Below are 26,306 nucleotides of genomic sequence, written 5' to 3' on the forward strand. Positions count from 1 at the left end.
AAGTATGCAAAGACTGATTGTAGGTACTGCATCAACCCACTATTGCACGCCTCCATAATCCATTCGCTCCTTGCAGTAGCATGTTACACGTCCAACCAAGCACAACCAGCCTTTCATCGCTTGCCCGTGTTCAGCGGGCTCTTGGCGTCGTAGACGTCTGTCGTGATCAGCTCCGGGTAGTCTACACCACCCTGCTTGAGCGCCTCTTCCATGATCTCCATGATGACGATGCTCTCCTCCCAGGGCAGCGTCGCGCTCTCCTTCTTGCCGTCACGCAGGCATCGGGCGCACTCATCGGCCTCCCAGAACATGCCATGCCCCCAATCGCGCTCCTTGTCCTGGGGGATCGGGCAGTCGACAATCTCGACCTTACCCGCACCGTCCTTCTTGACAATCCTGTACTGTAGTGGCTTGAAGGCCGGGCCCATAACTTGGATCTCGCCCAAGGGTCCTTGAATCTTGATGGCAGGACCGCCGCTGTTGTGCCCGTCTGTGTCGGTGGGAATACGAAGACACGTCATAGCGACTCCCATGCTCTTATGCTTGGGGAATTGCAGAATGATGTTGGTCATCTCGTCAGCACCAGTGGTGTACTTATTGATGGCAGCAACCGTCTTGGGCACCTCCTTTTCTTCCTCGGGCTGGCAGTGGTACAAGATCTGCATTAGCCATGTCAAGGAGTAGATGCCCAAGTCCAGCAACGCGCCTCCCGCAAGGTCGACGTTGACCATGCGGTGCTCGTCCTTGAAGGTGAGAGATCCATCGGGACCGTCGTTTCCGAACGAGTTGTCGGCAATGACGCGATACACTGGACCGATAACGCCCGACTGGACAAGCTCCCGGATCTTGATGCTGAGAGGGAAGTATCGAGTCCACACAGCCTCCATCAAGAAGAGGTTCTTGGACCGGGCCATCTCGACCAGCTTCTTGGCCTGAGAAGCCGTCACGGTGAAGGCCTTCTCACAGAGAACATTCTTGCCGGCCTCCAGCGCCAGCATGGTGTTCTGGAAATGGTGGCTGTGCGGGGTCGCTACGTAGACAATGTCGACGTCTGGGTCGGCCACCAGCTCGGCATAGGAGCCGTAGGTCTTGACGCCTTCAGGAGCCTTGACCATGGTCAAGAAGTTGGCGGCACTGTCCTTGGACGAGGACGAAGCAACGGCAACCAACTTGTGAGCAACATCGTGGACATCACGGGCAGCCGGGTTGGTGAGCATGTCCTTCACAAACACTGTACACGTCAAGGTCAGAAAAGGGGGTCTTTGCTCCATTGTAGATGGACAGGAGGGACGTACTCTCGGCGATCCAGCCCGTGGCCATGATGCCCCACCTGATGGTATGCGGTTGGGAAGCCATAGTTGCAACGGCGTCGAAGTCTGATGTGTGATCAACGGAGTCGAGAAGAAGCAAGACAATGGATTCCTTGATCCAGCGAGGATATTAATAACTCAATAGCTCGAGATGATGATTGAAAGTCGACTTTGTTCAGTGGACCAAGAAGTGAACAGCGAGGAGGCAGCGAGGGAGAGGGAATATTAGACTCCATCTCCTCTTTACAAACGGTCGCTGGCCCGCGTTCCCGTTGAAGGTGGGGTAATAGCCTACGGTACTGTATCTGTCGCTCGCATCACTTAGTCGATAGCATCGCACTTGTCCTCTCAAACTGCCGGTCAAGAGCCGACTCTAACTCCAAAGCGTCTAATATGGTAACGTAACACGACTTTACAGTATTGATTCCATTGAGGATATTTTTAATCCCATTTTGGGCCGTGATATTCGTGCAACATCTCTAGAAAGGTAAGGCGCAGCATAGTGATAGCTGGTGGTATCGACGTCATCCATCTCGATTCGATTGAGCTACCCACACTATCTTGACCACCCCCGCGTTGAGGCTAAAACCGGTACAACCATAACATTGAACCCCTGTAGTGTGTGGGTGGTATTGCCTGACTTAGATGCGTCCTTCACTATTCACGTTATCATATAGTGCGGCTCTGCAAAGATGTTTATATCTCCTCTGTCTAATCGATATCTACATCCAGGGAGGAATCAATGCATACTTGTATTCCAGAATTGGAGCAAGGCTGGAGAAGACCTGCCGCTGGAATTTGATAGGCCACTCTCAACAAGACCTTCAGTACTTCAGTCATGTGGACTCAGTTATGTAGGTAGGTACAGATCGATGTCATAGCCTTGCATGTACTTGCCTTTCAGCAATGATTGAACAAAGCCATGGAGTGACTGCGCAATTGCCGTTCATACCACTTCATATTGACAATATTAGACTGTTCTCGCGTCCCGGGCTTGGAAGTATCCCAATATAGGTAGTAAACGAAGAGAGCATGTCCTTGAAAATCTTTGGCAGCCCAAGCTCACGAACCCTGGTTTGCCGGCTGAGACTCAATATACCTCTTCCCATCTCCCCCTTTTCCCATACTGCCAACACTAGATCAAAGACCATGGAGCACCCACCGAAACCATGCGGCTTGTCCCAGGACCTCACTCTGCCCAGCTCGTCGTCGTCGTCCCACACTACAACCACCACCCCGCGCCTCGTCTACGGCACCGCCTGGAAGAAGGACGCGACCGCCGACCTGGTCTACAAGGCCCTCAAGTGCGGCTTCCGCGGCATCGACACCGCGGCCCAGCCCCGCCACTACCACGAGCGCCTCGTGGGTGACGGCGTGCGGCGCGCCGTGGCCGAGGGCCTCGTCACGCGCGGCGAGCTGTACCTGCAGACCAAGTTCACCTCGATCCACGACCAGGACCCCGACAATCTGCCCTATGACCCGCTCGCCCCGATCGCGGAGCAGGTCTGGGCCAGCGTGGCGAGCTCGCTGGAGAATCTCGCCGTCCCTCCTCCTCCTTCCCGAGAGGGAGAGGGAGGCGGCAATGAAAACAACTCGACAACGTCATCGTCGTCATCGTACTTGGACTGCGTGGTCCTGCACTCGCCCCTCCCGACCCTCGAAGAGACCGTGGCCGCCTGGCAGGCCCTCGAGAAGTACGTCCCGCACCGCATCCGGCACCTGGGCATCGCCAACACGCCGCAGGAAATCGTCGAGTACCTCCTATCGCCGCCTTCCGCGGCCGCCCCGGAGCTAGCGGTGCGAATCCCGCCGTCGGTGGTGCAGAACCGCTTCCGCCGCGAGACGGGCTACGAAAGTGCGCTGCGGCGCCTCTGCCGGGACCACGGCGTCGTGTTCCAGACCTTCTGGACCCTGACGGGCAACAGCCAGCTCGTCAGGAAGTCGAACGTCGTCGGCGGGCTGGCGGAGCGCGTGCCTGGGGGCGGGGTCAGCCGCGAGACGGTCTTTTACGCCCTCGTGCTGGGGCTGCGGGGTACCTCCGTCCTCGACGGCACCACGAGCGAGGAGCACATGCGCGCGGACCTCGAGGGCATTAAGCGGATTGAGCGCTGGGCGGCCGGAGAGGGGAGGGAGATGTGGGAGGATGCGTTGGACTCCTTCAAGCAATTGATTCAGGAAGAGTAAGTAGGGTTGCTGGACCGTAGGATGGCGCAAGTGTGTGTAGTACCATCGCGGTTTCTGTCCTACATTATGACGTCGCATTGCAGTTCAAGTTTATTAGCATTCTTTCGGCATGTCACTCATGTTAAGGGACGAAAGTCCCGGGTACAGGCTAGTTTTGGCTGAATGCAATGAATCGATTCTCTATGCTCTCTTCTCCCTTCTCCCATCTGTATGCAGATGAGGAGTAAGGGTTTCTGTGTTTGTTTAATTGATACTGCGGAGAATACTCAAGGTATTGCCCTTCATTCAGCCTTAATGCGACGACGACCTATGTACACCTAATCAAGCATCCCAAATGCATTAAAAGCAGAAATGCGACCCTCGGAACGCCGGAGAGGCTCTACTAACTTAGTGGCTGGCCCCCTGATGCAATAAACATATGACGAGCAAGGCTCGTAGGTGGAAAGGAAAACACAGTCTGAGTGTGGAAATGGAGTAGTAGAATTGGTCGGTCCTTCGTGATCGTCCTCTTTTTCTCGTTAGGCCTCCATCTTCAGCTTGCCTGCCCTCAGGCTGGTCAACTCATCCTGCTTTAAGAAAACATGGTCAGTACCTCTAGTGTCAAACAAGTAAGATGCACGGATGTGCTCGAGGAAGGGGGGGGGGGGGCTTACCTCTGCTTTCCTCTTGCCCAAAACTGGCTCCGGCGTGCCACGGCCGCCGCCGCCATACTTAACCGCGGCGACGCTGCTGCTGCCGCCTGTGGCCTCGCGGTGACAGCTGGCGTGGTATATGCGGTCGCCGACGCAGAGGGCGTCCTCCCAGACCCACTCCTCGTCCATGTAGACCTGCTTGAACTTCTCTTGGCAGATGGGGCAGACGCTGTTGAGCAGGACGGGGTCGTCGGGGACGGGGATGTACTGCATCTTGGGGGCCTTGGCGACGGAGCCGCCCTGGGTTGCGTTGGATTGGGCGGTCGGGACGCCACCGATGACGTCGATCGTCTCGCGGGTGCCGATCCAGTCCTGCTCGTCCACGAGCCAGCCGCGGTTCTGGCCGGCCTTGTCAGCCTCGGCGATCCGTTGGTTCACCTTGAAGTGCCAGTCCATGTGGGCCGTCTTCTTCGTCTTGCCCTCCGCGTCGTTCGTGAACCGGCGACCGCACTGGGTGCACTGTGTCCCAAGCGACTCGAATAGGAGCGGGACGAGATGAGGTCGGAACCTAATTTCCTTGGTGTCAGTGATCTATGTTCCATTTGGTGGCTGGCTGGCTGGCTGGCCATGTAGTAGTAGAAAGGGGAAGGGGCAGGTAAATAGGCGACATACTGTTTTAACGAAGACGACGTAAAGGAGATATCGTGTGTCATGTTTTCGACGGTCGGAGGTCCTGTTACCGCAGGCCTCGGAAGAGGGAAAGGTAGCGACGGCATAGACGGCATGTGATTAGGGGCGGGCGCAGAGCCGCTTGCAGGCCCTGTCGAGGGCGGAGGGATCATGCCGGCTTTCCGCAACATGTCCATCAATGACAACGCATCTGAAGGCGCAGGGGCCGCGGGTTTCGGAAGATCAGCTCTTTGCGGCGGAGGTGATCGAATCGCCATGGTCGCAGGGGGCGGTTGAGGTGTAGATACTTGTGGTGTGGCAGAACTTCTTGCCAACAGAGCAGCCAGAGCACCGGAACCCAGTAGAGAGTCTATGGAAACCTTGGGCGCTGCTGGAGGAGCTGAAGGAGGAGGAGCTACTGCTACGGCTGGTGCTATAGGTACAGGTGTAGGGGTTTGGGCGGGAGTGGCCCTTATAGTCACAGCAAGTTCAGCAATGCGATTCTTTATGAGCACTAATTGATCCTGCGGCAAGTTCTGGGTTTGAAGAATACTTTGCAAATCCAAGAGCGCCTTCAGTCTTGTTTGTATGCTAGGATCATGTGGGTTGCGTGCAAATTCAGCTCTAGAGGCTGCGATGAGCTGCTGAATGTCATTATTCAAAGCATCTACGCTGATTCCGGGCTGTGGCATTCCATAGCCTCCAGGGTACGGTGGCTGGAAGGCAGGGGTGCTGGCACTTGGTTGGGGTGTCGAACGTGTCGGCATGGAGATGTTCTGAGTGAACGAGTTAGTGTACGGCCGGGGCCGATGTGAGGGCGGAACAACTTACCTGATGCTGAGGATATTGGCCAGCCGCTTGTGCCGGAGGGCCAAACGGACCGGCCCCATTCGAGTGGTTCCCAGGATAGCCACTGGCTTGTGACGATGGCCGGACATTAGGCGGAGTGGGCGTGTTTCGGTATGGCACAGGCGGCTGCTGAGGCATGGGCCTTCCGCGGCCTAAGAGTTGCTGTTCGTTTCGATAATGCTGCTGCTGAGCCGCCATTGCCGAGGTCCTAGCCTTGATCAAGGCGTTCTCAATAGGGCGCGTCACATCCGGGGGGAATACCGGACGAGTATCAATGGAACCGGGGATAGGCTCTTTCCAGGTCTTGAGCATCTCGTCCATTTTTCTCCGGGTAGCCATATCCACGGAGGCATAGGCATCCATGTATGTTTCGAACAGCCTCTTGCCAAAGAACAGAGTATAGGGCGTTCCCACGTTCTTGATGATGGAGTCGAGTACATATAGCGAAGGCAGCTTCTTGTGTGATGCGACCTGTTCATATTGGTAAGCAAAGATCATCAAAGTAGCAATGTGCTGACGTTCATAATGCTCCCCAGCTGTCAAGCTTCTAGCACAGAACAGTGGCGGTGATGGTAACGGTAGATAAATGATAAAAAACGCGCTTGATAGCAATCGCGACCTACCCTCTTGATGTGGTTTTGTAACGTTTGCGCGATAGCAAGGGCATGCTCTGTGTTTTCTCTTGCGATCATGGTCAAATTCTGAATATCATATCGGTTATTCACCTGGAGATCCTCGAGAGCTTCGCGGAAATCCTCGGCGAAGTGCTCGGATTCCTGATACGACGCCATGTTGGTGGCTAGGTGTTGCGTACGACAGGCAAGTCTCTCTGCTTCTCTTGAGAGCGTGCTAGGTTAGGGAGTGGTAGTGGTAATGATGATGACGGAGGAAAAAGATCCGAAGACAAACTGCGCAAACTTGTCGCCAGGTCTTCTGTGTGTGGTTTTTTCTTCTTCGTCTTTTTTTTCTTTAGAATGTTTGCACAATGAGGAGAACAATAGACAGCGCTGCGTCAATTGACAGCTATCACAATGGCCCGGCTTCAACCCTTCTAGAGGGATCTCTTCATCAAGGATACGGAGATGTGTAATTCTGGATCTTGGTTCATTCCCACGATACAGATTTGCACTCCTCTGCCAAACTCGACTTTCTGCGAGAAAGGTAGCCTCAAACAAAACAGGAGACCACCTCCCAAGAATGGTATCTTCCCGCCAAAATCGTCCCAACCTGAGCTACAGATGACCACTACGCCAGCAGGCGTACTTGCCTAAGGGGATGGCGATCTCTTGATCAGTTCAAGCCTCTTGTTTTCTACGAGCCAGAGGACGGGTGGAAGAGGGCGCGTGACGTGACTTGGGCTGGGTGGTGTGATGACGACGAATGGAAAGCGTCGCGTGTCGTCGTCTCGTCGAGGGAGAAGCGCGGATGCGTGGCAAACGAAACCTCGATGTTGTATTCAATTAGGTACGAAATCTCAAGCAGGCGTTCGAAAGGGAGAGAGCGCAGAGCTTGGTTTGGGGGCTCGGAGGTTGGATGGGGTTGGTGTTCTTGTTCTTGTTAATGAAAGATCTGCTTTGTTGCTCGGCTGGAGGGACGGACGGAGATGCCTTTGCGAGACACAGTCTTGTCAGCTTTGGGGGATGGATGCGCCGCTAACCATGTCGGGGGGTTAGCCTAATCTGCTAACCTTAGTTTGCGCACGTACCACATGTATCCATCAGCCCTTGTTCGGGAGTCGTATCTCTTATTACGAACCTAACATCATCCCTTTCACCTTTCACTGCAAGAAAGACGTTATAAGACTTAATAAGGAGCCCTGTGTCATTAATCCATGTCATATCAAGATAAATGCCATATCCATGGATAATGAGTCACAATAAGCTGATATGTAAAAGGATACTGCTGCAGATAACCACTTCATCAAACGGCGAATATCTAATGGCCGCTTATGTGTTCTGGCTTCTACATGTATATTGCGTTGCAGGAGAGGATTTTCTATCACCAACCAGGTCGAGAGGCCTGATGAATGCCAAATTGTTATGTGACGCTTCGACTTGACCCAAAATGGTGTCGTGGCTACGATGAGGAAGCTCTGTCATGACAACACCAAGGCTTTCTCGACCGGCACTATAAAAAGAAGCCAAGTAGCTCAACTGGTTACCCAGATTCTATTTCTTCTAGAAATCAAAAATAAAAGTACTCAACCAAGATAAATAATAACTAAGCGACCTTGCTAAGCTTATTAAAGAACAAGATGGCCATGTCATACGCAGCGAGAATCCGCCGTGACGACACCACCAACACAGATGCAAGCAATCCGAGAAGCGTTGTCTGGTTCGTACTATCCATAGCTTTGATAATAGCCTTTTCAGTAGGCGCTGCAGGATTTTGTCTCTACAAGTACCAAATGAGGAGGAGACGGCGGTATGGCGCCGGCTGGCCTGGCTGGCCGGAACCAGCTCCAGATGTGCGTCCCCCTAGACAAGCCCACTATGGAGAGGCACGCCCAAGATACCAATGACCATAAGTACTGGCGGAAAGAAGGGAGGGGGAGGGGGGGAGAGAAAGAAGCACTACGCAAAGCTCAAGAAGTGCTCCCCTTCTAGCCAGATGCTGGGTTATTATAACAGTATATACATCTACAATTTACTTTCGTCATGGGCAATGTGCCCCAGACTTGAGAGAGCCAATTGTCCACACGCTTGATCGGACACTGGCAGTGTAAAGAAGGGTTGACCAGAATTCTGAAGTGAACAGAGATTTCATATAAGTCTCGTTAAGATGCGCTGGTCATATGGCCAGGAAGAAAGTAACCTAATCCCTCTCAAGAACTCCAGGGTATATACCACGTGCAAAGCAAAGCCACCAACGCCACCATTCCAATTTTTTTGCCTTCTCTCGTAGATTAATATCATATCATGATCTCGACCAAATCCTCGTCTCCATATCTAGATCTGGGAGAACTGATCGACGTTGGAGGCAAGGGAGTACCGATTGTTGGGTTGGTTGCTGGGTTGCCGCATGTGGCTGGGGTGACTGGGGTGTCGTCCGTGAATGGGGTGGAGCGCCGAAGGAGGTCGCTGCAGACCGGGGATGACGGGCGACGACCGGCTGGGCACGGGATCGTCGATCACCTCCTCGCCTTTCTCGACGTCGGGCTCATAAGGCATGGGCCGGCTGATCTTGGGCTTCTTATTGCCCCTGTTCCACCACGACCTGCCCTTTTCCTTCCGTACCGAAGCGCTGCGGTGGCTCTCGTAATCCTCTGAGTACGTATCGTAGGGGTCAGGCTTTCCGCTGCTGTAGGTTTCCGTCTGGGTGGTGGCACCGTTGCTTCGGAGCTCACGAGCGGTCATGCCGCCCTCGTTGCTGTAGAGCCACGACGTGATGATGTTGACGATGCCGAAAGTAATGGCCAGGATGCCGCCAGCGAGACAGAGACGCCAGAAAGGCAATCCCATGTTATCGATGCTGTTACGGGGGTCGCTGAGCCTGCCGAGGGTGTGGCATCCTAAGACAACCATGGCGAAGCCGAACCACTTCAGGCCTCGCTGAGGTCCAACTGCTGGCCAGTTCCGAGAATACCATTGTCGAACGAAGGCAATCGCCCCAAAGGAAGGAAGCTCCGAAATAACGAGAAAGACGCAGATAACCATAATAAAGAATTGTGCGACATCGTTGAAGAAGGTCAAGCCATCGGGCATCTTCGCCGGGATCATGAGGATCACGGACGAGGCCGCAACGAGCAAGAGAACCAAGATGCTGAGGGAACGAATGACATTGAGGATAATGTAGGCCGAGCCCTTGACGCTCGACGAGTTGTTGACGTTAAACATGATGAGAAGCTGATCGAGCTTAGTTGTTGTGTCTCTAGGCTCGAATTTATCAGTGGTCCGGTTCGTGCTCGCCATGTATTATAAGATTCTGGGTTAAACCAACGGGGATAACTGCCTGCAGTTGCTGAGGGAGTGGATATGTAAAGCTTGTACGCCTGATGAAAACGCTGGGCCTTTGGAGAAAGTGGACTATCTGGCTAGCAGATACGTTGCTGAATAGGTGTAGAAGTAGAATAGGTCGAGGACGTGAAGAAGAAGAAAGAACGTGAGAGGCTGTAGGTGGTATGTAGTTTGGTATGAAGGATAGGTAATGTGTACAACGAAGTCGATTCGATTCCACCAGTGAGACTTATAGGAAAGTGAGCAAGAAAGACATGTCAAGGCAATGTCATTATGATTGTCTCCCTGGGGAACAATGAAGCTATCGCGGCTCAGAGCGAGGAAACAAGGAGATTCTTGATGAACCGGCGGCCCTCGTTGTTTTAAAGAGAATAAAGAAGCTCCATTGAATAGGCTTGGTGGAGATTCGGCCTACACGATGAACAATCCAATCCCGGACGAACACACTTGTGGTACACACCAGCAGAAGCCAGGGGGGAGCTGGGAGCCTTTCTAAAAAGAGAAGCCCGGCTTGGTGACCCCGTTTCAATAGGACAATGTTTCGACTTGGCCAGCTGTTTCCAGCCAATGAATCTCGCTGCTCGAGGCCAATGGAAGACCCGTCAAGAGCAGCTACCAGGCCCCGGAGAACCAGAGCGCGTCTTTCTGGCATCAAACAGGCGCTCCCTCACGCACGCACGGGTAGCATCCTCCGCGCCGCCGTGTTAGTGTGCTGCCCAGATGGTCCTATGCCTGTCCCCCTCGTTACTTCGTGCCGCGAAATTGGCCATATTGTGTGGTGGCGGCTGCGTTAGGTCGTTACAAGTTGATCTATTCGCCGGGACAATCACCATTTGCCCCATAGACCCAATAGACCCTGGATGGGTAGCAGATTGTGGGAGGAACGCATGAGTTGACAGCGGAGGCTCTGAGTTGGCGCGAACAGTCTCGTCCAATCGTGCTCGGGCCCGTTGAAGGCTTGATGCCAAGGCATTTCGCGAGCACTAGCCGATTGAGCTTCGATTGGCTGCTGAAGCAAGCGACCTCAACGACCTTTGTTTCAGCATCGCTTAGGTTATGGCCAGTCCCACCAAATGCTCCAGGCATCATGCAGGGCTCCCTTCCAACCCGGAAAGAAGCAATCGATTGTCCTGACTGATGGCCAGACTCGAGATGCAACAGAGCAGACAAAGACAAACTCGTGCCACCTACAGAACCTATTGTTCGACGGGTTTAAGAATCATGCATGGCACATGGCTTACATCTATCTGTAGAGCCGTGGGTGATCCTACCGGAATTCGTTACAAGTGTATTACACCAACAGGAGTCAGAAGGAGAAGACGATCAAGTCCTAAACATCCGAGTGATGCGAAGGAGGATATGTCCTTTTGATAAGTCGCATTGAGTAGAAACAGCTTGCGCATGTGGGCGCTCCTTCATTAATCAAATACTTGACATCAATGCTCATCACAGTTCTGAAAACGCAAGACTGGAACGCCACATGCCCCTTCAAATCTTCCCCAAAATAAACAATTACGAGCATTCCTTCTGATCTGTATCTGCAATGCATACAAGTAGGTACGGACTAGGATGAGACGAGGGAGCAAACTCAGCAAGTTATCCATTCGATACAGAGTAAATTTGACGCTCACTGATACGGGCTGCAATCACCCTTCTGTACATTCCTAGGCCACTGGACAAGGCCTGTATTGTAGGTAGGCGGTTTGGGCCTAGGCCGGCCGAGGCCACTTACTTACACGGGAGAAAGATGCGCGACCGCACCTAAATCTCATAGGCTCCCATGGTTATCAGGCGGTTAAAAAAACAGAAGCAAGTCAGGAAAAAAATTGATTGGTTGCGGTGCGCAGCAGTCCATGGACTTCCATAGAAGCAATCGATTTCTCCCAGCACAGCCTCAAAGGCCGTCCCCCTTTCCGATCAAATCCGATCTGACGACCAAAAGACGTCTGACCGATTTCAATCTCGCGTTCCCAACCAACGAAACCTTAACGAACCCAAGAAAGAAACCTCCAGAAAGAAGGGCCCCTGTGTGATTTTCTACCCCGCCGCACCGCTCCCGATTGCTATTCTCGTCTGCTTTGAGAGCGCTTAGCATTGCGGCAACGCAAGTATCTATTCTGCCCTAGCACTACAACCCAGAAACCATGGCTCGCGGTAACCAGCGTGAGAAGGCGCGTGAGAAGAACCTCAAAACCCAAGCCGCACAGGTAGGTCTCACATATTGGTGATCTTGGCTTCTATTTTTTTCTTCTTCTTCTTCTTTCTCTTCTGTCTCTATCTCTATCTCTCTGTCTCCGTCCTTCTGTCTTCCCCTTTGTCCGGCAGGACAGAGAAGCGGCCAACCGGTTTACAGCCGAGACAACGACAACTCTCCCGCTGCAGGCTCCCGAGGACAGGACATAGGCAGCCCTGTCCTTTTTCTAGATGTGCTAACCACGTGTGATTACTGCTTGATTTGTCTGGACTCTGGAGCATCACTGACACGCCATTCAATAACTACAGAAGAAGGGGAACACAAAGACCGGCGCCGAGATGCAGCGCGATAAGGAGAAGGTCGCAGAGCTGATGCGTCAGAAGCAGGCTGCCGGTAAGTTGCCACCGTCCCGACACTTCAAATCTTCTCCCATAACATGGGAATGCGATCCTCCCTTCCCCATCTCTTGCCGCCGACAAAACCGAATACTGATCTTATCATCTCACGCGTAGCCGACGCCGCTAAGAAGCAAGGAGCGAAGTAATAGCATAACCGAACCGGCGGCAGCAGCAAGTCAAGTGCCCGGCGCCACTTGTTCCGTTTTGCCTGGATACACGGCGTAACGATCTTTACACGACTATGATTCCTACAAAGACGACTGCCAAGATTGTGAGGGCAGGGAGTTCGAGAACCACCCGGAACCCGGGAAGAGCATCGATATCCGTCCTGTTAATAGAGTTAGACACAATCTATCGTCTTGTCATCTGCATCTGCATCAGTCGTCCCGAGTATGAGCACGGTGAACAATAATGTGCTTGATGCAAATCACCCAAAGTAGAATACTGTGGTGTACCTGGATCTGTGCCCATTATAGCGGTCTTTGTAACTTCTTCGGGGCACACACAGAGACAGGGTTGCAATGGTTTTACACATGGGTCAGCATATTTGGTGGTGTTGGTCTCCTCCTGTCCAGCATCTTGCCGAGTCATGATGCCCCCTTCAACATTACTCTGGCAACTGTGATGGGTCCGGGAGAGCAACAAGGAGTTTTTCACCTCGCTGGGCTGGCACTGGAGCTGCGTATGCGCGCCTGTCGGCCTACCCAACATCCCTTAGGTAGAGCTCAGGTTTACTACTTGCGATTGAAGAGGCGAGAATGTCACATATATCATGTGTCTTCGTACGTAGGCTCGGACTCAAAGTTCGAGGACTTGCATGCAAATGACCCAACGCCCCTTGCTGTGTGGCCTGAGATGCGGCCAGTCAGTCAGTCCTATCAGTTTCGAAGATGAAGCCGGGCGGCCGCCCTTCCAGGCCTGACATGTTTCAGGCCCCTTGGTGAGAGGTATGTATTAACACACGAGTCAGCAGAAAGAGAGATACAGAGGAAGCCGTGGCATATGCCAGTGAAGGGGTCCCATCACGCGAGGAGAACATCGTTCAGTCAACGAGTTATTAATTGTAATAATCATTTAGGTATAAAATCAGGAAAATACGACCCAGTCATATAGGGGGTTGGGAGCTACCCATCTCTCCAGGACCTGTGGAGAGAACTCGAGAAAGCCCCCGCGTGGCTTCTATCGAGCGTAATATATAAAAAAGAAAAACGTCAACATCGACCTTTCGTTCGCCTCCCGTGTTTGTAAAAGGGGACTTCCTCTTGTCTAGTAACGGACCACCGTAATGTGCGTAAGCGTTTCAAGAAAGAATAAATAGCAGGATATCATTTCGTTATAGCCACAACCCTTCCGCTCACACACTCCTCCCCCTACAAAGAAAAAACCTCCCATCCGATGCAAATACAAGTATAGCTGCAGAATTAGGCATCGCTCATGAGAAGAGGGAGTTTACATTTATGCTTCGGCCATCTCGGCGGGCATACCACCGGGCATGCCACCGAAGGCACCGAGGCCTTGCGCGGCAACAGCGGGGAAAGAGCCGGGAGCACAAGAGACGGCGCAGACGCACTGGCCAGCGCCAGGGGTAAGCTGACCGATGCCCTGGGTCATACCGCCGGCGGCAGCACCACCGGTTGCGGGCGGGGGAGCGGCACCGCTCTTGGCAGGCGGCGGGGCGGCAGCCGGGGGAGCCGGGGGAGCAGCGGGAGGAGCAGTGCCGTTGGCAGCACCTCCACCAACAATGGCGCTGGGCGCACCGGTACCCTTCTGAGCGATAGCCATGGACTGGAAGATGGCCTGGGACTTCTCAGCGGTGGGGTTGATCGAGAAGGTCATGCCCTTGCCGCAGTGAGTGGACTGGCGGCAGTAGAACCCTGTTTCGACGATGATTAGCAACAGAGCCTACCAGTAGGTCACTAATAATCTGGGGGCGGTATGGCAACTTACAGAGAGGAGTCTCGACCATGACTTGCATGGCGACCTGGGGAGGGGGCATGACAGTGTTGTTGGCGTTGGGCTGGAAGCCGGAGTCCATACCACCGGGCATAGCGTCGCAAGGCTTGTCGAAGGTGGACTGCGTAGCAGTGTGGTTCGCGGACATGAAGGTGAAGATAACCATGTCACCCTTCTTGGCCTTGACCTCGGCGGGGGTGTATACGAGACCAGCGGCACCACCAACAATGACCTACAGGATGTTAGCATCTGAACGGGACTACCAGAGCGGCTCGGAAAACGTACGGAGTGAGTGGCAGCAGCGGCAGGGGGCGCCGTGGCACCGGGAGGCGCGCCGGCGGTCACAGTCTGGGTGACAGTGACTTGCTGGTTCATGGTGGTCGTGGCAGCGCCTCCACCGGGGTTGGCCCAGACCAGAATGATCTGTGTGACACCGCCGGCACCCGCGTTGATGACGGCAGCACCGCCGGCACCCGCGGCAACACCGGCGAGAGCACCAGCAGCGGCACCCTTAGCAGCACCCTTCTTGTGTTCCATTCTCCGCTCGGCGGGGTAGACATTGTTGACGGCCTTTGCGAGAGCCAGGGGCGCGAGGGCCAGGGACAGAGCTGCTGAGAACTTCATGATGGACTAGTATTACTGGTGACTGTCTAAGTCGCCGTCGGGATTGGTGGGTGGTTTGTTGGGGTTTTTCTTTTTATATATTGCTCGAAAAAGGCCGTGATTCTCAGAACTGGCGCAGGATCCGTAATATGGCGAGCGCTGCTCGTGGAGAAGAATACGATGAAATGAACGGAAAAGTGTTGCAAAAAGAGCGAACTCACAACTGTAGAATGGAAATAGTAGTATGAGAGGATGAACCCACAAAGACAAGAGGAGGATTCCGAAAAGGGCGAGCAGCGGCACCTGCTTATATCGCAGCATGATGGATTTACGATGTGAGGGCGCTGCTCCGTCAGAGCCGAGCCAGGGTCCTGCTATCCCGGCCCAGGAGCTGGTCTCGAAACAGGGCCAGCGCCTTCGCGATGCCAAGCAACAGCATGGGTCCTCTATTCGGGTGGAGGGGCGTCCGATCAAAGGCAACCTTTTTGGGCGGAGAAGTGCCTGCTCTCAGCGTGCCCCCGTCCTTCGGCTGCTCCACGCCAAGTAGACAAGATGAAGGAGATGCGTCGTGCCTGGCCGTCCCTGGGGGACCTTTGGCACAGATTGGGGGGCTACGGGGGGCCACGGGCGTCCATTGAGGCTCGTCGCAACGTGATATTGCCGCTTCCGGTTGGCGCAGGAGGTCGGATGTGACAGAAACGTCTCGCGTCGTGTTTTGGCACCCTTGCTAGCAGCCTGGCTGCAGTCCATGCCCCTGGTCGGGGCTATACCTGATTGGCTCTAGTGATATGTATAGTCGGAGAACACCACTTCCTTCCCTCATCGCTCAACGGCGACACCTCTTGGGAGGATTTCAGTTTTCAGTCAATTCGGATGAAGACCAGCGCTTGATGACTAGCCATCGGATTGACATCTGCTGTCAGATCCCGCTCGGGGGCTGACTCTGCTCCGGCCTTCGCCGGTGTCAAGTCCTGCCACGGGTGTTGCATGTGGTCCGAGAAAACGGCTTTAGTCCTATCCGCCAGGAAGCGAGCGAGCGGCAGGTGCAATTGGCTTTTGGGACTTTAAGCTTATACGAACCCATGTCGCTAGGTAGTTTAATGTTGTCTAGACCGACCGTTTCCTTGCACGTTTTTTTTGGTGGAAACCTACGACCCAGTATTGCAACTCGACTACCTGCACTTGGCAGCGCTCGGTTCCAGTGATATCGTGCAATTCTTCGTCACTAGGTAGCCCGGGAAACGTAATTATCAATACTACCCTGCTCGAATTGCAGCCCTCTCCTGTGCCGATTTTACCGCCTGACTACTGCCAAGCGGTGCTTATTGGACATGTCAATTTGCGTTTCGACGCCAAGAGCCGTGTAGAAACGTGGTCAGGGGTAGCATGTCCGCTCCGCCAGCCGGGGCGAACTCCAATGCCCCTTAGCCGCATGTCTTTCGCCCGTACTGTCGACCCGTCATCCTGTCTCTCGCTGTCTCATGTTTCGATCCGTTCATCATGTTTTCTTGGGGCCTGTCTTAACTTTGTTGCAGACAAGCTCTGTCTGATGTCTCTTTTGGCCACCCCTGGCCGTCCTATCCATGACTTGCCAGCACTCGCCTCACCAGCGTGCATGGCATTCGTCATTCTCATCTCAGCTCAGCATCTCCTACGCTCACGTTTAATGCTGCTGAAAGAGTGGCACCCTTCCGTTCCGTTCCGTTCCGTTCCGTTCCACGACGCATGGAGGAGGCCTCTTCAACCCGTCTCCGTCAAGTCAGCGTTGCATTCAACAAAAGGCAATCTGATGATATTAATGCCAATCTAATCCTCTTGTCTCTGGGGCCTTTACCTGGGTCAAACACTATCCGGGTCGTAGAACAGGCTCCGCTGAGCCTCTCTGGCACCATGCTTCTTGAAATACGTAGAACTCGTCAAACTAATACCGTTCTACAGCCACATTGCAGATGACTGTTTGATGGTGATACTGTGAACATTGTCTCATGAAAACCAAACCGAACACGGCGTGACGACCTCCGGGAACTGCCCTTCAAGCCGAAGTCGGTAGTCTGGCGAAGCCGACAACAATCGACATGCTGGAGATAGAAAAGAGACAGTAACGTGGACGTTATCGCTATCATCCGGTTTCTGGAACGTGCCACGTTTCGGATCTTGGTTCTGTTGGTCGATCATAAAGAGTAAGTGTCTACCCGAGCTCTGCCCAGGCACACCATATTACTGATGTTGCGACTGTTGTTTCTGGCCTTCGTAAAGCCCAGTGTAATAGCCGGCGTAGTACCAGGACATCATCAGTTTCTTTAGACCCTCATCTTGCACTGGAGCCGTGTTAGCCGACTGCAAATCTGGGGACCCGACTATGTACGCCATCCTCTAAGGTGCACATATAGACGAGGCGGAGTACTTGTGGCCACTTACCTGAGCCCAGCAGTGGTGCTGGTATGCCTTCCGGGCGGCTCGTCGATGTTGCGATTGGCTGGGCAGTCTGAGCCGACTCAGCAGGGTCGTTGCCATTCTTCTCCGGGATGTCAGAAACATTATCATGCCAAGCTTTTCTGATCTTCGCGGGAACATCCATCCCACCGAATCTGTCGCAACTCACCCGCATGCTCTCACCATCCTTTACCTGCGTCTGTTCTGCTGTACGCATAGACTCTTGCAATCCGGAGTCATAACTCTCGACCTTGGCATCCAAAGCCACAGTGGCCCTTAATAACCATTCTGTCAGTCATGATACGCGAGGAGTGTCGATGCTTGCGTCCGAGTCAGGGGACACGCACTTTTCATCCTCCTCCTTCAGGAGGTCGTCGACGTTGCCGCCATGCCGATAGATGCTATGATATTTCTGAGCACAGTCAGCAACCTGTTTGTTGACTTCCACAAAGTGCAGAGTACCTTATATTCGCCGAGTGCGTCGTTCCACGAGTCTACCAGGGCGCTGTCGTCCCAAACCTCGTCATGTGTGAGGTTTTGTTGGTTCGATGCCATTTTGGAGATGGTTTAGATGGGACTGCCACCACTGCAGCGCTGAACTGCTGACGGTGTGGATAAGTAGCACTGGCACGGCCCTTGGCAACGGCTTGTCTCTTCTTTCCAGAGGCAATGTTAGGCGTCCAATGATCAGCAGAACAACTCTAAATCTACTACTCTCACGAGTAGCTAGAAAAGGTTTGGTGGAATTGTATATTGGGTAAAGACACGAGGTTTGTGTAGGTTACTTGTAAGTTGAGAAGTAGGCAGGCAGACGAGATGCCCTTTGCTCACTTCTGATTGGCAAGCTCGCTAGCAGAGGTAAAGGTTGGCGGTTGGTAGCTTCGATGCCTGCACCAAAAGATTCGACCCACTTTCTGCTAGCGGGTTCATGTGCGATAAGCTCAGGTATGCAATCGCGGCCTATGCTATCGAAAAAAAGTTCACAGAGGAAAAAAGCCAGGGTCAATCACAGTGTTATACAGCAATAAACCATCACAATGGCCCCAGAACTCAGATCCCGCAAGGCGTCAGGTACTTATTGAGCCCGTTTCAGGTCCTGAGTGGTATTTCTCTAACAAATTGCATAGGTACAGCGAAAGCGCCTGCTGCCAAACCGAAGGCCGCTGCGGCCCCCAAGCGCAAAGGTTCGCTAGCCCTTCTCCCTGCATCGCGACTTCCTATGACTGACTGTGGTACCAGCCGCCGAGGATGTGAGCCCGGTAGCTCCGAAGAAGAAGAAGGCGGTTGACTCTACGCCCGTCCCGAAAAAAGCGACCAAGGCTTCAAAGTCGAAGAAGGAACCGGAGCCAGAGCCCGAACAAACCCCCGAGGACGATGATCAGCCATTCTCCGAGGAGGAAGAGGAAGAGGAGAAACAAATCCTCAAGCTCGCTGGGGTAGATGGCGACGACGACGAAGATGACGAGGCCGATGAGACTTTGGATTTCAAGGACGGAGATGATGTCGGCACGATACCCGCGCCTCCCCCAACAAAGAAGGGCTCCAAGTCGAATGACGGTGAAAAGGGGGAAACCGGTGTTGTGTACATTGGCCACATTCCTCATGGTTTCTTCGAAAACCAACTGAGGAGCTACTTCACCCAATTCGGAGATATTTTGGTAAGGATGCACTGCTGGCAACTTACATTGTACGGGCTCGGGGCTAATCATGTCAACAGAACCTCCGTGTCTCTCGCAACAAGAAGACGGGCAGGAGTAAGCATTACGCATTCATCGAGTTCGCAGAGGAATCCACAGCCGACTATGTTGTCAAGAGTATGGATAACTATCTGAGTAAGTCAATCACCGTCTGCAACTCTGCCCGGCCTAATCTTACTGACCGCGTCACGTATAGTGTTTGGACGTATATTGAAGGTCAAGCGCGTGCCTCAGTCTCAGGTCCACGAGAGTATGTGGACTGGGTCCAACAGGCGCTTCAAGGCCATCCCCCATACCAAGCTGGCTGGCAACCAACTGAAGAAACCGAAGACGGAGACGCAGTGGGCAGAGAAGGTTGACAGGGTGAATAAGAAGCGCGCCGACCAGGCTGCGAAACTGAAGGCGCTGGGCTACGAGTTTGATACCCCCGAGTTGAAGGCGCCGAGCGCCCTTACAGGCGAGGAGGAGGCGCCTGAGGCTATCGAAGCCGCGCCCGAGCCTGTGGAAGCCGTAGCTGAAGAGGTGGTTGCCCCTAAGGCGACCAAGGCCAAGGCGAGGAAGGGCGGCAAGGCGAAGAAGTCCAAGGCCTAGGTAATACCTGGGGCTGGCCGGTATGTAATTACATAGTCAAAGAGCCATTTTCACGTCTTGGGGAATGCAATGATAGATTCACCACATGGACTACTGGGCGCGGAATAAACCAAGTCATGAGGATCACACAGCAAAACCTTTTCACAGACCAGAACAAGTGAACCTATGTACATAGCTCAGACGCTTACGATGTAGATGTATGTATGCACATAGCGAAACCACTGCACTCATGGACACGAGGTCGAGCAAACAGCAGAATTATAAAGGCATTTAATTGGTCTGCTTCGACCTGCACTAGATGACACGGCCTATCGATACGCAACAGAGGCGCAAGGCCGTTTCAAGAATTTGAGCTGGTGAAGGGAAAATATGTGAAGAAGAGAAGAAAAAATTGAGCACAGCCGTTCACTGGACCTTTACTATGACAACCAGAGCGATCATGTGATTGGCTCAATGTTCTTGTTACCCACCTGAGCTTCAATCAATAAGTCAAGTCATCAAGGTCGCATACTGCACGCAATCCAATAGTTGATGGGTGTACATATCCACAGACTGAAAACCCCCATGATACCTACAGACACCTACCACTTGGCATTTGTAGCCTGCCAGGCCCATTCGACTTTGTGATTGGGATGGTAGGTGTTGGCTGTGTGCATACACGTGCTGCTTGAGGTGACAACAGCAAGCGTACAAGCCGAATTCGTGACATTGTATGACCGAGAAGATGCAACTGTGCTTGAGTTGTGTCTCAAAGGCAACGCAACCTCGTATTGGATCTCCAACTCTGGGTACAAACACTAGATATGTAGTAGGTATGATATGCAGCGTATCGTCAATGCGGGATAGCGGGTGGGATACGAGTCTTCCAAAGTAGGTAGTCTATGAGGAGCCAGGTCCGTTCTGATGTGTACGGGCTTAGGTGGCCTTATACCCGTGTATATCTTCCATGGTATGGGGCAATGAGCAATAGACAGATAACAAACTACTGGTCAAGTCACCGAGCCAGTACAGGCCAAAGGGGCCTCTAGGAGGCACGTTATGTAACTTTCAGGTAAGTCAGAATTGCCTATTGCTGGGTACAGCTAAAGGATTGAGGTTAGGCGGGGTGACACCAGCTAATTTCGTACATAAGTAAGTGCTGTAAGTCCAGCGAATGTGCACCTTCAGGCCCAAGTCCAGCTGCTAAGTCTGAGCTTGAAAGGCTTACGTGTGGGTTTCGAGATCCGGCCCGCTTTTACTTTCTGGACGACGACAAACCTTGGGATCTGAATCGCAAACACCACTTCCCAATAGTCGACGGCCTCCTTTTGTAACTGTATTTCTACCATTTTTTGAAGGCACCCATGCAGTCCGCGTAGGAGTCGCCCATTGACGATCGAGACCACCACCGACTCGAGAATGGCTCCACCCGAAGCCCAGCAACAGGCGGGCGCAGGTCCGTGTCGCCGCAGTGTCCCCATCGCCAGCAAGACCATTGTTGAGGCTAACTCGAAACCGTCCAGCTCCCGCCAACAAAAAGAAGAACAACAAGAAGAAGAAGAACAATGCAAATAAGCAGAAGCAGCAGGACGACGCCCCCGATGAGAAATCTGTAGACACCACGCTGCCGAACGGCGAGCAGCGCCAAGGAGAAGACGACGACCAATCCGACACTCCCGATTCCCCTGTGGTAAGGTCATGAGCCGGCCCCCTGTTACCCGCGAGTACAGGACAGCTCCCCGTAGCAGAACTGGCTGACTGGATTGCTCCAGAAACCAACACATACAGAGTCCCCGAACGGCGACGCAGAAACACCAATACCAACACCCACAACAAATGGTCATTCTCGTCAAGAACCGGGAACTACTATGGACAACTCAGAGTCAAGCGCCAACACGAGCGCCAGGTTAGAAGCCATGTCGCAGGAACGGGAGGCCTTGAGAGCCGAGGTGGAGCAGGTCCGAAAGCAATTGGAGGGTATACAGGAAACACACGCCCAGGAAACGACAAAGCTGAAGTCGGAGCTGGAAGAGAGCGTGGCTGCCAAGGAACTTGCCGAAGAGGAATACGAGTCTCTCCGAGAACGAGTCGATAAGCTTAAAGAGACGCTGGGAAGCAAACTGGCGCGAGACCGAGAAGAGCTGGAAGGGGCCAAGGAGCGCGTTGAGGAACTAGAAGCCCAGAACGAAGAGCTACAAAAGGGCACAGAGACCTACCAGGAACAGATGGAGGGACTGAGGACAGACCTCCAAGATGCCAACCGGGAACTGACGAGCCTCCGGAGTCGCAACAACCTCTCACAGCATAATTCGATGAAGGAAAAGGAGGACATGACACGGCAAATCCAGCATCTCAGGGAAGAAGCGGAAGCCGCCAAGGATGCCATGGGCGACTGGGAAGTTCTTGCTATGGAAGAGCGGTCTATCCGAGAGAACTTGGCCGACAAAACGGCCGCCCTCGAGGAGCAGATCGCTAGCCTGCGCGAAAACTACGAGCGGGCCGCTTCCGAACGGGATATACAGTCGCAAGCAGTAGACAGTCTTCAGAGGGCCCTCCAGGAGATCCAAGAAGCACGAAGGCGAGAGTTGCGCGAGATGGTCGAGTCGTCTGAAGAACAGCTCCAAGCCATGAAGAAACTGGTGAAGGAGGCCGATACCAGAGCGTCCGAAGCGGAAGCTGGAAAAGAGACCATGCAGAAGGAACTCGAGCGAACCGCACCCTTCGAGAAAGAAGTCAAGGAGAAGAACCTACTCATTGGAAAGCTAAGGCATGAGGCCATCGTCCTGAACGATCACTTGACAAAGGCGCTTCGCTACCTCAAGAAGACGAAGCCTGAGGATAGTATTGACAAGTACGTCCCTCCCATACTGATATCAACAAGCCACATCTGCTGACCCCGAACAGGCAAATTGTGACGAACCACTTCCTACAATTTTTGGCCCTGGATCGGTCCGACCCCAAGAAGTTCCAGATTCTCCAAATCATCGCCGGGCTCCTGACATGGACAGAAGAGCAAAGAGAACAGGCCGGCCTGGCGCGGCCCGGGACTTCGACTAATAGCCTGAGGCTGCCGAGCTCGCCGTTCCACCGGACCCCTAGTACGCCGTCCCTGAACACCGAGTTCTTCTCCGACACCACGCCCACATCAGCGAAGGGAGAGTCGCTGGCGGATCTGTGGGCCGGGTTCCTGGAGCGGTCAGTCGAGGAGGCCTCGGCGGGCGGCGAGTCGAGGAAGGGTAGCATGTCGAGCGTGGCGACAGGCACGACGGGGACGACGAGGCCAGATACGAAAGGTGGGAACCACCAGGGCTCATAGGGCGTCGGCTATACTATTTTACATCTCTTCTACGTGCCCTCTTTTCTATTGCCCCCCTAGGTTTCCTGGGGATTTGTTATGCATCCTAGAAGGAAGATACACCCAGCGAGTGCGTGTTTCTGCATACCGTGAAAGATGTAATGGGAAGCATGAAAAGACGAAGAGAGAAACTGGGCATTCTCGGCGGCGTTTTAAGGACGAAGAGCGAGGTACATGTACGTACGCATGCTTGTAGCATCACAGGGCGAAGGGGACAGCTATTGCATAGCATCGATGTCGCAAATACCATGTTTAGGTGGTTGAGTTGTTGACTATAGATCCTTCTTTCTCCCGTCTCAATGCGCAAGGAATGATTTAGCGGTATGCTGCCCTGTGATGTTTAACTGAGTACAGCCTACCTAGACATCGAAAGAGCCCAAACTACAATGGGCAAGTATAAGACACATAACAGCATTCGTTTTTGGTATGAATCAATTTATGTGTCTATATTATAAATCTGGGTATCCCTGCTACAGGAACAAAGCTAAAAAGAAATCAGTTCTACCCAACGACCTGCTGGTTCGCCATCTGCGCATCCTCTTGCGCGCGCGGCAGCATGTTGGTCGCATACGACTCGGCGTCGCGCGATATGGCGTCGATGTTGATGCGGTTCTCGAGGGCATCGTTAACCCCCTCGATGACTTCGCGCTCCTCCATGACCTCCCGCATGAGCCGCCCCTCGTGGGTCCAGTAGGCCTCAACGCGGCGCCGCAGGTCCTCGTCGCGGATCGCCGTGTTCTTGATGATGCCGACGGCGTTGATCTTGCTCTTGGTCAGCAGCAGGGCGCGCGTGGCGGCCTCGACGCGCTCGGCCGGGTCGGGCGGCGCCGCGAAGGCGCGGTTCGTCGAGCTCAGGTATAGCAGGGCCGCGAAGGCGGCGTTGACGAGCGCGAGCGCTACGGCACGGTAGGTCCGCATGTCCCAGAAGTGCATGTCGATGTCTTGCAGTCGCGTGGCGCGCGAGTTGGCCTGGTAATTGTAGCTGTGCACCAGGTACACGTCGAGCGCGGCGACCACGCAACTCGTCATGACGACCGTCGTGCGCCACCGGGGGCCCTCGCGCCCCGACAGCCAGTCCGAGGTCGCCGCCGAGAGGATGGCTAGGTTCAGGAGGTGCGGCGCCAGCAGCGCCGGGAGAGCGTAGTAGAAGTAGGAGCGCGGGTCATCCGAGTTGCAGAAGGGGCAGTCGGCCAGGACGTCCGGGCCGAACTGAAGGTAGAGCAGGCGGCTTTCGAGGTTGACGAATTTGGCCCGCAGGGCCTGGTCAACTTCTGTCAGGGCGTTGCCGGGCCGCAAAGACGTGAGGCGCGTGAAGAGGACATCGGTAGGGATCTGGAGGCGGCTTTGGGTCCGCACAAAGAGGTTCTCGGGCGCAGAGAAGGGGAGCGAGACGACGAGGTAGACGAGGACGGTGATGGCGAGCGCATAGAGGGTGCGCGCTACCTGCGGGGGAATTCGGCGAATCCGGAGTCCTTGAGCGGCTGGTCCGGCGCGCAAGGTGCGATAGTATCCTATGGCCTTGGGCAGGAGCATAGGGCCAAAGAAGAGCAGGAGGGACTTGATACTGTGACATCCATGTTAACACCGTAGCCGTTGCGCGCAACACGAAGGCGCAAACTTACGTTCCCCAAGAGATTGGAATCCCCATCTTGCCGTCCTCATAGCCTGGTCATGTATGGTGTTTCGGGAGTATGAAAGAAAAATAAATAAAGATAAATCAGTTGTCAAAGACCAAACATGTCTGAATGTTCACTCTGTCCTCTTGAAACCTTACTTCCAGAAACGGGCGCCAAACGATGCAAGGCTGACAGTTGGCATTTATTAGCTTTCAGGAACCATCAGCAGGCGTCATCCGGTTACTTTAGGAGAGGACAGAAGACCCCATTTCTTTCTAAATTTGGAAATCCCATTGACCAAACTTTCCCGTTACATAAGCCACTTGGATGTGGCTGGGCAGACGCTTTTGGACGATTGGCCGACAAAGAAGTTTGGTCGGTCCGCTTCCGGCTCCATCCTTTAAATCTCAGTGATGGGCTCAATCCAAACACTTTTTCTACTTCACCATCACATCAACTTCTCTCTCCGCGAATAACATGCACCCTGCTACCACTTTGCTGAATCGACAACACCGCTCCTGTACCTGTGTCTTGGCCAATCAAGGAGGGACGGACTAGAGCTCTGTTTCTGTATACATATTCCAGCATTCTTGTGGACTTAGGTAAGTCGGGTCATTGTTAGGAGAGGCGTATTGTCTCTGATATGTAACCTGGCGCTTTCGAAGCTTTCGCGAACTTTTTCCTCAATAGTCGCTAGAGTCAAAAAGACGCCTAGAACGAGCCCAAGTACTCTGCCAAGAGTCATCTCAATCGTGTTACAGAGTTTCCAGCTACGGCGATGGTCTACTCTGCGTCAAATAAAGATGAGAGACATTCATGCATTCTTCCATTGCTTGTAGTATTCCTATCGCATACCAATAATGGCAACAGCAAATTTGTTATGTTCGCCCTAATGATACGTAATTGCACTGTTGGTTGGCAATCCGGGCTTCCGTCACGAATCCTTCTTGGTTCCCGTGGCAGGCCTCGGCTTGTCCGGTCCCTGCGCCGCCTTCATCGGATGCTCGCGTGCCTGCACCTTCGCTCCCAAGGCCAGGCCCAGGATGGCTGTGAGTGTGTCGCTCACCAGCATGATGACTCCGTTGCAGGCCAACTGCCACGACACAATGCTGATGCTGCCCAGCGGCGCGCGGGGGAAGGAGAGAACCCATTCCGCATAGTAGGGGAACCAGCCATGCGGAAGCCAGAACATGGGCTCTTTCGAGTACCAGAAAGGCAGGAACATCTTGAGTCCCCGGGTGGCAGTCCAGCGGACGACGCCCACGGTGCGATCGAACTTGGTCTTGACTCCCTCGTGCGATTTTTCTAGAACGGTTGCATTAGAAATGACTTCCTTGTCGAGGTGTAGAGTGGTACATGTCGGAGAGCCACGTACTCATCTTCTCCAGCTGGTCTAACAACTTGTCATGCTGCCTGCGCAGTTTCGCCCATCTCGCAAATTCGTCCTGACTGCTCGTAGCATTCAGGTCGCGGCGGATCTTCAGGTATTCGCTTTGCAATTTCTTTCGTTCAGCGGTCGCTCGCGATGTCTGCGTCGGCAGCATGAGGTACAAGGTCCATAGCTGGAATAGTGTCACCAGGTCAGCAAAGTCCACGTATGACGTGTTGGGGCTTGAGCGAGCGTGTGTGTATATGTACCAGGTTGTTGATAGTGGCTGCGCCGATTGTGTTCACCAGATGCGCGGCGAGCTCCACGAGGAACACAACAAGTAGGAGGGACGGCATGGTGTTGTCCGCCAGTACGTGCTGTTGCGCGTGGGATGGAGAGGTGGTGGTGATGACGATGATGCGGAGGTTCGGTCCTCGAAGCAAAATCGTGGCCTTGGACCATATTGCTACCTACAGATGGCCCAAGAGCTGTGGTGGGATAGGTACCTGATGGCCCGC

The 26,306-nt window shown here is 53.7% G+C and overlaps 11 protein-coding genes across 11 annotated transcripts; 4 read left to right on the forward strand and 7 right to left on the reverse strand.

The window, feature by feature from the left end:
• Nucleotides 1-113: 113 nt before the first annotated feature.
• On the reverse strand, nucleotides 114-1,356 carry PG985_009141 (uncharacterized protein; the record flags this gene model as incomplete). Its single annotated transcript, XM_066828909.1, has 2 exons — nucleotides 114-1,231; nucleotides 1,296-1,356. 2 exons carry the CDS (start codon nucleotides 1,354-1,356, stop codon nucleotides 114-116), a joined length of 1,179 nt encoding a protein of 392 aa, XP_066683821.1.
• A 1,103-nt stretch (nucleotides 1,357-2,459) lies between these two features.
• Nucleotides 2,460-3,494, forward strand: PG985_009142 (uncharacterized protein; the record flags this gene model as incomplete). The annotated part of the gene is made up of 1 exon (XM_066828910.1): nucleotides 2,460-3,494. One exon carries the CDS (start codon nucleotides 2,460-2,462, stop codon nucleotides 3,492-3,494), a length of 1,035 nt encoding a protein of 344 aa, XP_066683822.1.
• Nucleotides 3,495-4,012: 518 nt separating this feature from the next.
• On the reverse strand, nucleotides 4,013-6,435 carry PG985_009143 (uncharacterized protein; the record flags this gene model as incomplete). The annotated part of the gene is made up of 4 exons (XM_066828911.1): nucleotides 4,013-4,694; nucleotides 4,799-5,571; nucleotides 5,627-6,115; nucleotides 6,268-6,435. The coding sequence occupies 4 exons, from the start codon at nucleotides 6,433-6,435 to the stop codon at nucleotides 4,013-4,015; spliced, it is 2,112 nt and encodes a 703-aa protein (XP_066683823.1).
• A 2,157-nt stretch (nucleotides 6,436-8,592) lies between these two features.
• On the reverse strand, nucleotides 8,593-9,480 carry PG985_009144 (uncharacterized protein; the record flags this gene model as incomplete). Its single annotated transcript, XM_066828912.1, has 1 exon — nucleotides 8,593-9,480. The coding sequence occupies one exon, from the start codon at nucleotides 9,478-9,480 to the stop codon at nucleotides 8,593-8,595; it is 888 nt and encodes a 295-aa protein (XP_066683824.1).
• A 2,264-nt stretch (nucleotides 9,481-11,744) lies between these two features.
• PG985_009145 (serf family protein) lies at nucleotides 11,745-12,338 on the forward strand (the record flags this gene model as incomplete). Its single annotated transcript, XM_066828913.1, has 3 exons — nucleotides 11,745-11,807; nucleotides 12,103-12,187; nucleotides 12,307-12,338. 3 exons carry the CDS (start codon nucleotides 11,745-11,747, stop codon nucleotides 12,336-12,338), a joined length of 180 nt encoding a protein of 59 aa, XP_066683825.1.
• Nucleotides 12,339-13,647: 1,309 nt separating this feature from the next.
• PG985_009146 (Cupredoxin) lies at nucleotides 13,648-14,769 on the reverse strand (the record flags this gene model as incomplete). The annotated part of the gene is made up of 3 exons (XM_066828914.1): nucleotides 13,648-14,066; nucleotides 14,140-14,377; nucleotides 14,431-14,769. The coding sequence occupies 3 exons, from the start codon at nucleotides 14,767-14,769 to the stop codon at nucleotides 13,648-13,650; spliced, it is 996 nt and encodes a 331-aa protein (XP_066683826.1).
• Nucleotides 14,770-16,965: 2,196 nt separating this feature from the next.
• On the reverse strand, nucleotides 16,966-17,736 carry PG985_009147 (uncharacterized protein; the record flags this gene model as incomplete). The annotated part of the gene is made up of 4 exons (XM_066828915.1): nucleotides 16,966-17,066; nucleotides 17,167-17,456; nucleotides 17,529-17,593; nucleotides 17,644-17,736. The coding sequence occupies 4 exons, from the start codon at nucleotides 17,734-17,736 to the stop codon at nucleotides 16,966-16,968; spliced, it is 549 nt and encodes a 182-aa protein (XP_066683827.1).
• A 482-nt stretch (nucleotides 17,737-18,218) lies between these two features.
• On the forward strand, nucleotides 18,219-19,469 carry PG985_009148 (RNA binding protein; the record flags this gene model as incomplete). The annotated part of the gene is made up of 5 exons (XM_066828916.1): nucleotides 18,219-18,252; nucleotides 18,315-18,365; nucleotides 18,421-18,839; nucleotides 18,899-19,013; nucleotides 19,075-19,469. The coding sequence occupies 5 exons, from the start codon at nucleotides 18,219-18,221 to the stop codon at nucleotides 19,467-19,469; spliced, it is 1,014 nt and encodes a 337-aa protein (XP_066683828.1).
• A 1,398-nt stretch (nucleotides 19,470-20,867) lies between these two features.
• Nucleotides 20,868-22,764, forward strand: PG985_009149 (uncharacterized protein; the record flags this gene model as incomplete). Its single annotated transcript, XM_066828917.1, has 4 exons — nucleotides 20,868-20,904; nucleotides 20,972-21,138; nucleotides 21,221-22,299; nucleotides 22,353-22,764. The coding sequence occupies 4 exons, from the start codon at nucleotides 20,868-20,870 to the stop codon at nucleotides 22,762-22,764; spliced, it is 1,695 nt and encodes a 564-aa protein (XP_066683829.1).
• Nucleotides 22,765-23,304: 540 nt separating this feature from the next.
• On the reverse strand, nucleotides 23,305-24,451 carry PG985_009150 (uncharacterized protein; the record flags this gene model as incomplete). Its single annotated transcript, XM_066828918.1, has 2 exons — nucleotides 23,305-24,367; nucleotides 24,426-24,451. The coding sequence occupies 2 exons, from the start codon at nucleotides 24,449-24,451 to the stop codon at nucleotides 23,305-23,307; spliced, it is 1,089 nt and encodes a 362-aa protein (XP_066683830.1).
• Nucleotides 24,452-25,353: 902 nt separating this feature from the next.
• PG985_009151 (Protein GET1) lies at nucleotides 25,354-26,144 on the reverse strand (the record flags this gene model as incomplete). The annotated part of the gene is made up of 3 exons (XM_066828919.1): nucleotides 25,354-25,724; nucleotides 25,795-25,981; nucleotides 26,058-26,144. 3 exons carry the CDS (start codon nucleotides 26,142-26,144, stop codon nucleotides 25,354-25,356), a joined length of 645 nt encoding a protein of 214 aa, XP_066683831.1.
• Between the last annotated feature and the right edge of the window lie 162 nt (nucleotides 26,145-26,306).

This window comes from Apiospora marii, assembly GCF_038362585.1.
Source record: "Apiospora marii strain CBS 49790 chromosome Unknown utg000005l_segment0_segment0, whole genome shotgun sequence".
NCBI lineage: Eukaryota > Fungi > Ascomycota > Sordariomycetes > Amphisphaeriales > Apiosporaceae > Apiospora > Apiospora marii.